Consider the following 12,392-nt stretch of genomic DNA (forward strand, 5'->3'; position numbering starts at 1 on the left):
TGTTTATTTACATTTAGAAACGTCAAATCCGGTCTGCGCTCAGACTGACTGAGATCCCGGTCAGGGCGCCCCAAACAGGAGCACCAACGAAATAACTTTCTTTCCTAACCTTAACTTAGCAGTTTCATTAATTGGATCTCAATTTTCCTGAAATCAGTGCAAAAATATGGAAAACATGCAAATGTAGAACATTAAAAATTACTTTGTCCACCCTTCCTAAACAAAAAAAAAAAATTCCTGTCCCCCTTCTCTAAACTTTAGCGTTAAGTAGTCTTCCGGCAGAAATATGTAGCATTCCAATCCACAAACTCAAAATCCCGAAAAAAACATTAATCCACCCAACACTTAAGGCCCAAACGCAATGATAGCGGAACGGCAACGGAATGCGGAACCGATTCGCCAGCATGAATCACACCATCTCGACTGAGCTGACAACGAATGAAAGTGAACCAACACTGAGTCGACAAGCTTTTTGTAGTTCATGCTGGCGAACCGGTTCCGCTTTCCGTTGCCGTTCCGCTATCATTGCGTTTGGGCCTTTACGGTAATCGCTATTTGTCATTACAAACGACTTTAAATATCACTATGTTTGCTACTCATGCCGATAAATGCCTTATTGAACTGTTAACTTATGATCCGGAAGCTTCCCGCCTTGAGTGAGCAATCTTCCGGATCATTCAAACTTCGTCGGCAGAAAAAGATCAGACAAGGCGTCTATTCTGTTTGGACTCAGCAGAACCTTCGACGGTTGCGGGCTGAATCCGGTGGTCAACATTCCGCAGTACAGGAAGAACCTTGGAAGAAAATTTCGACAAAATAAAAAAAAAAACTTGCTTTTATACTCTTTCCTTTATTCATCCTTTAGTATAGGATTTACGGATTTGCTGTTACACAGCAATCTAAATATCATAACCGGGAACTATGTCGGATCGGACATCGTAAGTCAGCCACTCTCCCGTCTTAATTCCAAACGGAAACCGCTCAGCTCAGCGCACTTCTCTAAATTTTCTGGTTCTGCGTTCGGATTCCAGCAGCGTCAGGATGCCATCTTCGCGTACCGGACCCGTTGACGTTGCTGATGATTTTACGGTTCTGCTCTCCGAGAATTCCATCTTCACCTGGCCCACTGGCCCTGGGAACCGGTGCGGCTGAGGACCTTGATGACGTGAGCCAAAACTAATCCATGATTTTGTCGGTTATTTTTACGGAGCACTAGCAACAAAAAACGGCAAAAACGATGATGACGATCGTGTGTAATGTAGTGCCCATATGATGAATGAAAACATAAACAAAAATCATCTGTCATGCCAGCTGATCAAAAACCCACCACACCCAACAGGTAAAACTATAAGGGACAAAGGGGTCTGCGTTTTTTTCGAGGTGAAATAATTTGTAGGGGACCGAGGGGTGAACTAACGTGCCGCCAGTTTTTCATTGTTTTCCAATAGTTAGAGGCTTCAAAACATGTGGGTTCCTTAGGAAAGTTTGTTCAGTATAATGACAAAAATCTTATAAGCCAATAAAAAAATTTCACGGAAATGGTCTATTGAATAATTGTATTGAGAAAGCATCAGTTATGATTGTATCCAAAAATATTTTTATATATTAGTAAGTTAGTGACGAATTCGCCAAGGGCAAAAAGCCACTCAAATAAAGATAAATAATAATAATATTAGTAAGTTGAACATTGTAATACATTAGGAATACAATGCAATTTTTAAATATTTTGTCCATTTTTCGAAAATTTGGCTATGGTGTGACCTCTTTTGTAAGGCTTATTTGTTGCTGAACAAAATTTCTATTAATCATTATTTTGGCCTTCTTTGGATTAACTGCTTGGATGATATATTAATGTTGTATTAAGATTTTATAAAATACCTATTCAGCTTTTAATCATGTTCATGTTAAGCATGGAAACAGCTGAAGTGCGAAGCAACCAAAACGTTAGTTCGTCTCCTGTACATCTGTTCACACAATTATATTTGTTTGGTGGAATATTGGCTTTTTAATAGAAGGAAAAATGACTTGTTCAACTCATTAGTAAAACAATCTTGACAAGTCGGCAGAGATTCTTTGGAGAAGTTTAATAAGTGTTGATTCTACTATTATTCATTCCAATGACAAATGTTGAACATTGTCTTAAATTTGAATCTAAATAGCATCTTCTCAGCTCTTTATAGGGCATTTTTTCAGCTGTTACCATTATTCAACAATAATTAAATATGTATCTTTATTTGTGACTCTGGACTGTAAGTCGGGTAACAACTTATTAAAAGTATTGTTAAATTATTATGTATACCTCAATTATCATTAAAAATATTATAATTAGTAACTTTTTCGGATATCAGTTTCGTCGCAGATGATGATCACTACATTTGGAAAATTTAAATTATGATCTTTTTAATCCAATAGGATTCCAACATTGTCCCTACATGTCTTATTGATTTGAGAAACATTTGAAAATAACATAAAAAGACATGATATGTTTTGCTTGAATAAAAGCATACTAATATACTGTTATTCGCATTGTTTTTAAGTTTTACTAATCATGCAGGTCAACATTTTAAGTATAAGACACTGAAGCTTTTGTACGATTTGTTGTTAATCAAATGTTCAATATTTTACTTAAATGATGGCTACAACCTATAGAAGCCTTTAATCAGTCAATTGTTAAACTTCTTATGTGTTGTAGAATAAAAGCTACTATATTTGCATTTTCGGAGGTTTATTCAGCTCTTATTCAAAACACAAACTTCAAATGGAATAACAGCTTTTTTATAAGCGGAAATTAATTTATTCAATTAATAATTCAACTAAAAAGTTGTTCAACAATGGTTGCTGCTATGCAGCTTGTTTTGAACACGTAAGTATCTTAAAAGCTACCAATTGTTCCTTGGGTGCGCTACAGACAACTTCCAAATGCATTTAATTACGTCCTCAACAGAATCTCCAAAAACATTCTTAGTTCCCACTTCTCTTGGGCGCATCTGACCTCGATAAAGCCGACGGAACATTCTTGCTTTGAAAAAGTACAAATAGTTCTCCGCAGCGCCATCGGATACTATCGAGCAATTAAAACATGAATGGTCGTCATCGTCGGAACCATCGACGGGGAGAAAATGGTTCACTTCACTCAAATCATCTGGAATCGGTAACGGGTCCTGAGAACACAAAGGCTGCGGAGAGAGTGTTTGTTGTTGAGGAAACCATTCATTATCGTGATGATCAGAATCCATGTCTCCCGGCTCTTCCAAATACTCCTCCTCCTCGTACCTGCGTATGGGACGATGGAAATTTTCATCTCGATGATAAATCTCAAGTTCCACATTACTTACTCATCCTTATTGAACTCCATTTAGTATTTTTACGAATCAGTTAATACTCCGGCAGCTGAATTTTACACAAGTTTGGGTTGTTTATTTACAGTTTGAAATGAAAATCGGATAAAACAAGACAACAAAACACCGTCAATGTGAATAAAACCATGGTGTGTCATACGCATAAAGTTGTCTTGGTGGCAGTACTCATGATGTTCGATTATCATCAAATTTTTGAAAGTAATGAATAAGTTTCAAAATTATATTGTTTGCTTTCGCAGTTTTAAATATTGCTCTTTGAATGTTCTTATGATTTGGTAATAAAAAGGCACTGTAGAAAAAAAAAATTTTTATATAAAACGAGTCTATTTCATTTCAGCTAGTCCAGGCTACATTGTATTAGTATATCATGAACATCGTTAGACAAACGAACGAAGTCTAGCGACACATCGCTTCTGATTTTTTTCTGCAGACACAATACATTGTGGTAATTTTGGATCCCACCCCTGCATTGGGATCCTTATTTACATTTGAAAACATCAAATCAGGTCCACGCTCAGACTGACTGAGATCCCGGTCAGGGCGCCCCGTACAGGAGCGCTAACGAAACTAACTTCAAATAACTTGGTTTGCTGATCTCAACTTAGCATTTTCACCGGCCGGATCTCAATTTTCCTGAAATAAAGGGAACAACATGGAAAACAAGCAGCTGTAAAACATTGAGAATGAATTTGGCCACCCATTCCACTAAGTTGTAAATCTTCTTTCAGCGGGAAAGTATAATATTTCCCTCCACAGATTCGAAATACCTCCAAAAAACAAAATTCATCCTCTCAATAGTTACGGTACCACTAGTTTTCATTAAGAATGACTTACGGTATTATCAGTATTGCTACGCATGCTGACAAATTGTTGGCTGATGATCCGGAAGATTCGCGCCTTGAGGCAGCAGCAGCCGTGCAAGGAAATTTTCACTTTGCGCTGCTGCTTCGAATCGAAAAACTTCCGGATCCTTAACCCCTCTACCGGCAGCTTCATTTTTTACCGCAAAATTCAAATTCAAATCGTTATAACTTTTTTGTTTTTCAATATGTTTGCACCATTTTTTCACAATCTCTTAAAAAACTCTTCTTGTTTCAGGATCTGTGTCGATATTGATCATTAGTCATCTGGTTTAGAAGATATTCCAAAATTCCTTGGGGGACCGACCCGTAACTATAGAACCCCCCGTTAATTTCTCAGGCTGCAGAATTTTAATCGTATTCGGATATTCACTCTTCGGAACAATACATTAATGAGAGTATGTTGTGAAAAAATGAAGCAATTTGGTGCAGCCGTCTTTAAGTAATGGCCATTTAGGTTCCTTGAACCACGCTGGCCAAATAAAGATCTTAAAAACTTCAAAAAACATCATATCGTAATTTTCAGATATCTCCAAGAATACTGAACCGATTTGTATGATTTTTTCAGAGAAGCTCCTTATTACCTGGCATTATATAGCCCATATTTTATTTTTTTGATAAATTGATCAAAAACAAAATGGCCGCCAAATACATTTTGTATGGAAAATGTCGGTCCCCCAAGGAACATCGGAATGTCTTTAAAACCAGATGACCAATAATTAATATCGACACGGATTTCTACACTAGAAGAGTTTTTTGAGAACTTGTGAAAAAATGGTGCAAAAATATTGAAAAACAAAAAAGTTATAACGATTTGAATATTTATTTTGCGGTAAAAAATGAAGCTGCCGGTAGAGGGGTTAAACCTTGTTGACACGAAAGGGAGAAATCAGGTAACTGTTCTGTTGCTCAACAGCAACCACAATATAGAAGTCGGTAGAACCATAGACTATCATAACCGAAGTTCTGAAGGCTCTGGAGGCAGTTTCCGCGGAGATTTCAGTGACCCAGCAGCGAAACCCGCGGAGCTTATTATGCTGAATGAAAACATAAACAAAAATCATCTGTCATGCCAGCTGATCAAAAACTCACCACAACGTGCTGGCAAAAACATAGGGTAAAAAGGGGTCTGGGTTTTCTCGTGGTGTAATAAATTGTAGGGGACCGAGAGGAGAACTAACGTGCCGCCAGTTTTTCATTGTTTTCCAATAGTTAGAGGCTTCAAAACGCATCGGTTTCTTAAGAAAGTTTGTTTAGTAAAATGACAGGAAGCATGTAAGCCAATAAAAAAAATTGACGGAAATGGTCTATTGCAACTGCAGAATGTAGAATGATGATTAATACAGCACGAGTCGTAAATTTATCTTACGAGGCTTGCGAGTAGGATAATTACGACGAGTGCTGTAAAAAATCGAGTTCTGCAACGAGTTACGTACAACATTTTTTGCAATTTGATAGAGGACCACTTGAGGGTATCAGAAATAATATCGGAATCCATTCGCCACCATTTTACAATTTCTGAAAAATGGTTGTGTAATAATTCATTACGCAACTCAAAACAGTTGCGTAATGAAAAAGCGTTGCGTAATGAATCATTACAGCACTGGTTTCTGTTGCGTAATTACTATTCTCGCACTGCATACTTCAGTACAGGGAAGTAGGCCGTTTCATGGTAGATTGGCGTGATGGAAATCAGCCTAGTGTTTGTTCACAAATTTAATAACGCTGAAAAATGGTAATTTTCGATACCCACCCACCCCCTTGTATTGCATTTTGTATGAATATTTTAATTTTGTATGAACCGTAACAGCTTTACGACACCCACCAACCCCCTCTATGAAATTTGTGAATAGGGGCCTTACGATGAGAAATTGCAAAAAAACTTGTTTCGGCATACTTTCGAAATATATATAGGGGAAGGGGTGTTAAAATGAACACCTTAAAGATGTTATCTTGTTTCTGATTTCTGATGATTGTAACCCATTCAAAAAGAATTCTAAAGGTATCAGATTTAACATCATATCATAACGATATTCACCTCACTGAAAAATCTCAAGACTTTCGAGCTAAAAGTTACGTCGGTCCTAATTTTTAAATGTGGTTTTCTAAAATCTTAATTTTCGTTAATATTTTCACTTCAAGTGACCTTCGTATCAATCCGAACACTCTGATTTATGCTCTAAATCGTCCATGCGTTTTAAAAATTCATCGAAATTTGTTTTTTCTCAATGAAAGGCACGGTGTTCATTTTACCACCCCTTCCTCTATGTTTGCTGTATGTGAAAGTATTGGCTATTACAAATTTAGGCAAATATTTGTACAACCCTTGGTACAACCATATTCGCAGAATGAGGTTTAAACTGGATACAATAGGGTCCTAAAGCCCTGTCCCAATTTTAGTGCCAAACGCTTAAGTTTAGTCCAAAAACACATGTTTACTCAATTTTCTTATGTTTTCCGTTGGTTTAAGCCCAAAAAACATGTTTTTAGATTTTGTCACATCCTTAGGCATAAACTCAAATTTTGGATGTATTTTGTTTTCCGTGTCCCTTACGAAATGTCAGATAGGAACAACCCCAGTGGTCGAACTAAAACCCCTGTGGTGTTTTTGTCGACTAAGCGAACGTCAAACATGATCAAAAGTGTCAAGGTTCATTTATGGACCAAATTTTTAAATTAAAGTTTGAACATGATATAGCCATTATTTGAGCGGGAAAAATTGCTAAAGTAGTTACAGTAACATGCTTTTTCGTGTTATTAAATAAAAGATTCATTAAATTTAGGACCAATCCAGTGGTACAGTCGATATACATATCTGATGAAAAGTTTTGCGGACTGAAGCGGGGATTGAACCCACATTTCTTGACTCGATGCGACTGAATGCTTGGTAACACTAACCGCACGGCCACGAAGCCGAGCTTTGTGCAAATGATGGTGGAATTCACTCAAAGATCAAAAGAACATTTTAAACCAGATTATTAATAAAATTAATCGACGTAATGCACACCCCTAAAACGACAGACAGAATCACATTTTGGCCACGGCTCTCGGTCCGCGATTTGAACCGCAACCCACACATCGACACCGGCGTTTCTTCTTTCCGTCAGTCGAACGACCACCACGAATTTTTACGGACGTTTTCATCCGCACTCCGCCAGTGTCTGGAACAAGATCGTACGTTTATTTTATGCCAAAAAAGGAAACGTCGTCTCGGGTCGGTTGTTGTTACAAGCAGAAGCCGAGTGTTTGTCTCTTGCTTGCTTACATTCATTAGCGAAAGGTGTTTACGGCGCTAGACAATCCGGAACGTAGCGGTGTCCAGTTGTTCCGGCTTTTATTTTAATCGGCATTACGGTTTTTGATCGGAAGTGAAGTGAGAAAAAGAAACGGTGAAATTCAGTGCCGCTCGATCACAGTAGGTTCTGATTCTGTTGGATAGAAGCAGGAAAAAGTCATGGCGTACTCGAACAGTAAGTAAACGTAATCAGATTCCCAAATTAGGGAATTTCTCCACCGACAAAAAAGCTGCAAAGCGATGTCGATGATGACTAGATGGAAAAAGTGAATCAACCAACACCCAACATTTTTAGTGGTGGTAGTGGTCGTCATCGTCGCCGTGTCGAAATTATATTGATAAAAAAGCAAACCGGCTGCTTTGGCAATGAATCATAAGGTCGTTACAACAATGTCTTTACCTTAAAAAGCTAAAAAAATAAAAGGCCACCCGTGTCCAACGCCCCAAATGCTCAGTCAGCCATCGCGGTATGCGGCGATCAAAACCGTGGCATTGAACCCCTCTGGTTGCTTTTCTCCTCCCGTTCATTAGATTGATCATGATTCACATTAGAAAAGTGCATGTATCGCACTCTTATTCATTCTGTTCTTCCTCTTCCGCCTGCCTCCCTCAACGTCGCCTGATGATGAAGCGGTGGAAAATCAGAACAACCGCTGACTGCACATAAGGTGGCTATGAAAAACGGCAAAATAATGCACACCGCGGCACGCTATGTCCAAAAGGGGTTATTATGCAACATTGATCATTTTTGTTTTAAATATTTTTACGAAATATTCAATGGCATTTGTTGCAAGTTTAATATCTTTAAAACAAGTAGGGAGCCGGATCCTATTTTGAAAGGTTCTTCTACTTCTTGGCATTAACGTCCTCACTGGAACAGAGCCTGCTTCTCAGCTTAATGTTCTTATGAGCACTTCCACAATAATTAAGGCCGCACGGGACGTAATTATAATCACCCTATCCATTTAAAGAAGCAAATCTCAAGTACTACTACATATATCGATAATAAAAATTAAACACTGTATTCTGTATATTAGTGTACAACCCATTTAATTTTCAGTTTTACCGGTTCACTAAAACTCGAGATCTGCTTCTGCAAATTTTTGATGATAATTGTTAGAGTGAGACAAAAGATAGGAAAAATAACACGGTCTACCGCTTTCTTTACCAAAGTTGCCATTGCAATGATACTTTACGCCCAGGGAAGTCAAGGAAATTTTCTTTTACGAAAAAATCCTGGACCGAACGGGAATCGAACCCAGACACCTTCAGCATGGGTTTGCTTTGCAGCCGCGGACTCTAACCGCTCGGCTAAGAAAAGCCCCTTGTACCCCCCTTTTTGAAAGCTACAAAGCTTAGGGGGACACGGGGTAAGAGTGCCACCCCTAATTTCACGTAGTTCAAATCAATTTTTTGATGTTTAACGCAGGATAAGTATAAATTGAGTACTAATTGAGGGTTGTGTAAATATTACAGTTAAAAAAGTTTAGTACAAAAAATTAGAAAAATGTCTTTAACTCACCAACGCAAAATATGCGAAATATTATAAGAATGTAAGACTGGAAAACAAGGTTTGACTCCCAATAAATTCAAACATATTGATTTTTCCGCACAGTATTAATGATTTTCAATTGTTTAATATGACTGTGAGGATTTTTTTGACATTAAATTTTACATATATAATAACAGTAGAGTAAGGTGGGGCAAAAGTTCGACCTTAGTGGTATAATCAAAGTTATCAGGAAAACAATAGCAGTTGAAACAAAACAAATACCATACAGTGAACCTTCAACATATTGGCTATAAGTTTTCTGAACAAACTTGTGTCAAAATATTTACCCATTTTTAGTTATTACAGTTTCAAAATTGATTGTCTTAAACGAACTTTTGCCCCACCGGTGGGGCAAGAGTTCGTATCTAGTGTGGGGCAAAAGTTCGCTGGCTAAAACACAAAATATCGATCCGTTTATGACAGGCATACTTTAAACCAGCCGTAAACTTAAGTTTGCCGAAAAATACACACTAAATTTTTATCAAAAAATTGCCCAAAACCGGGTTAAATGTAATAAACATTAAAAATTGCAGTTTTTCGCAAAACTAAGTGGAAATGTAGAATTTTGGAGACATTTTTCACATAATCAGACAAATTTAGCTAAATTTGAAGATACTATGTAGATTTTAGGCAATTTGCAAATTTATCCGTGAGTTTATACATGGGTCGAATTTTTGCCCCGCTGATTCGAACTTTTGCCCCACTATGGGACAAAAATTGTTTCCAAGCATTTATGCAAAAACTAATACTCCTCAAAGCAACCCTATGATAGGCCTAGAAACGCCCTTACATAAAATATTGAAAAAGATTTTATCTTCAATTGGTTCCATGCAACGAAAGTTTGACCAAGGTGGTGGTTGGTCCCTAGTGATAAATCCTAGCTCCGTTCTGGTCACGATCTTCAGATTATCGTGATTCGTCAACATTCGTATTGATAAAGTGGGAGGACAGAAGTAAAATTTGAAAGAAACGAATGCCAGAACAGGTATCCACCGGCGACGCCAAACGGACCAACGTAATGTGGTGTAATTTGGAATTTGTGGATTGAATACTGACACCTATAGTTTTTTTTTGCCAAGCATCAATATGGATGACTCTCGAGGATTGCTTAACGTAAAAGGGGTTATGACAAGGTTGTGGATTTACTGGGTAAATCCATCACATTGGGGTTATGACTTTGTGTCTAGTCAGGAATAGGGTCTGATTGGTATGGTAGAATGCAATAGAGTTCGGAATTGATAGACAGACTTTGAGGAAAGAAGTTTTCAACGTAAGGCAGCAGCACCTTGGAACTTGGAGGGCGCAGATCTGGAGAGTTGGGCAGCTGTTCATGCTGGGTTACATTATGTAGAAAGTGGAATCTGTTTTGCCGCGCACAAATTATGGGAAGTATTTGAAAATGGCTTCTTGTTTAGATTGTGTAACGCAAGAGAGCATTTTTAGCTCTGCGTTATATTAGGAGGTTATTATAGTGCAGGGTCTACTGATGACTGTGTAGGTATTTTAAGGGTGATTGAATGAAAGTTTTGTTGAGGGTAGTTATTGTTGAATTTTAGCATTTCGTAATTGTATTGAAATGTTTGTCGTACAATAAGAAAGAATTTAGGGGTATTTGTTTGGTTATTATTTGCGCTTTTGCACTTGTAAATGTTTTATTTAATAGAGATACTTTGTGTTAGGGAAGTGTAGGAGGATAAATTATAATTTATTAGAATTTTCTGATAGAGGCAGAGTTCACATGTTACTTAGGTATTGGAAAGCAAATGAGAACCACATTAAATAATAGATAAACACTAATGCTCATATTTTTATATTTTCATTTCATCGCGGTCCTCATTGCCCGAGCGGAGACGATAAAACTCGAGTTGGATATAATCGACGCAACTACGATACGGAAAAGAAACAGATGAGAAACTATCGATACATTTATTTAACTATAAAAACCACGTTTTAACGTAATAACTTTATTTATTTCTTCTCGTTTCAGCAATCCAACAGCCAAACCATCTCTACTATCTTTTTCATTTCCTCTTCGTTACATTTATAGTCCCTCTGGTACTGAATCGAATGACGCATTCCGCTTTTTATCAGCGCTCTCTTTGCTGTACGTTGAGCATGGTGTCGGAGGTGGTGTGCTGTGTAAAACATCTGATGTGCTACACGGCACGCTACTTCCGGCATTTTGTTGGCGCGCGGGATGGGCAGTGCTGGTGATGATGTGGAGGGCGCTATTCGGTTTAGTGCCAGAGGGACTATATCTATTTAATGTATCTGAAACTTATGGGACCGCTTTAAATACCGGCGCCTGCTTGTGGAAGATCCCGGTGTGCTAAACGGTATAGGACATGTTAACGGGGGAGGCTTGGTAGGTCCTCACCTAGCCCGTGTCTAGATAGGCGGACGGATGTCTGCCAGGGTGTGGATCGAGCAATTACAAAATTACAATTACAATTGGTTCCATGCAACGAAAGTTTGACCAAGAATTACAATATTCTCGTTGAAAAACAACAAATGGCAATAACTTTTCCAAATCTCAATCGATTTTTATGATATTTGTAGTGAAAGTCTCTTACATGAATAGCATTCGAACCACCATGACATTTATAAGTTTTGTTTTGAATTAAGCTAGAAATCTTAAAAAGAAACTCTTACCCCACTCGAACTTTTGCCCCACTTTACTCTATGTCTTATGGGGCAAGAGGGACACCGAAATTTTCTCATATAAAATCAAATGAACTTTTATTTTTCTTGTTTAATATTGCATTCAATCAATGTTTCCTACTAAATAAAATCAAAATAAACCATCTTGGACATTAAAAATGGTTTCTGAAAATGTTTACTAATATTGATACAGTCAAATAAGATGAAAACTAAATTAATTTCGTAAAATTTCTTTTGAACTATAAGTCAACTTTTATCCCTCAGTTTTTATCTTTACTTACTCTACAATTTATCCTTTAGGCGGGGAAATAATAATATACAAAATTTGTGGCATTTTGCTCTGGTGGTCTTCTTGCCCCATACGAACTCTTGCCCCGTGCCTCGTTTAAAAACCTCATAAGAAGGGACATTTTCAAAAATCTCAAATCATCATGTGTTTCTTATATTTTTGAAATCTATCGATAACATCATTAAGAACAAGAGCTGAGCTTGCCCCTATACTGGAATAATCTTCAAAAATTGTGCTTATCAACCATGATTTGAACCTATATATCTTAAGGTGTCCTTCTTGCCCCCAGCCCCCCTATATGTATTTGGCCAATTGAGTCTCTCAATTGCCACAATGTGCTCAAGCACAACTCTCGCATAACTTGATATCTCGCCTT

At 37.6% G+C, this 12,392-nt stretch overlaps 1 protein-coding gene and 1 long non-coding RNA gene across 2 annotated transcripts in view; one reads left to right on the forward strand and one right to left on the reverse strand.

Annotated features, from left to right (window-relative positions):
- Positions 1-2,861: 2,861 nt before the first annotated feature.
- Positions 2,862-3,502, reverse strand: LOC110678474. The gene is made up of 2 exons (XR_002501648.1): positions 3,336-3,502; positions 2,862-3,273 (listed from the first exon to the last, which is right to left on the reverse strand). It is a non-coding gene; the product is annotated as an uncharacterized LOC110678474 (long non-coding RNA).
- A 3,811-nt stretch (positions 3,503-7,313) lies between these two features.
- LOC5575377 (actin-interacting protein 1) overlaps positions 7,314-12,392 on the forward strand; it is a 41,224-nt gene continuing 36,145 nt past the window's right edge. The window contains exon 1 of the mRNA XM_001661857.2: positions 7,314-7,689. Within this exon, the coding sequence (XP_001661907.1) occupies positions 7,674-7,689 (16 nt within the window). The 5' untranslated portion in view covers positions 7,314-7,673. The remainder of the gene's footprint in view (positions 7,690-12,392) is intronic.

Source organism: Aedes aegypti, chromosome 3, assembly GCF_002204515.2.
Source record: "Aedes aegypti strain LVP_AGWG chromosome 3, AaegL5.0 Primary Assembly, whole genome shotgun sequence".
Lineage (NCBI taxonomy): Eukaryota > Metazoa > Arthropoda > Insecta > Diptera > Culicidae > Aedes > Aedes aegypti.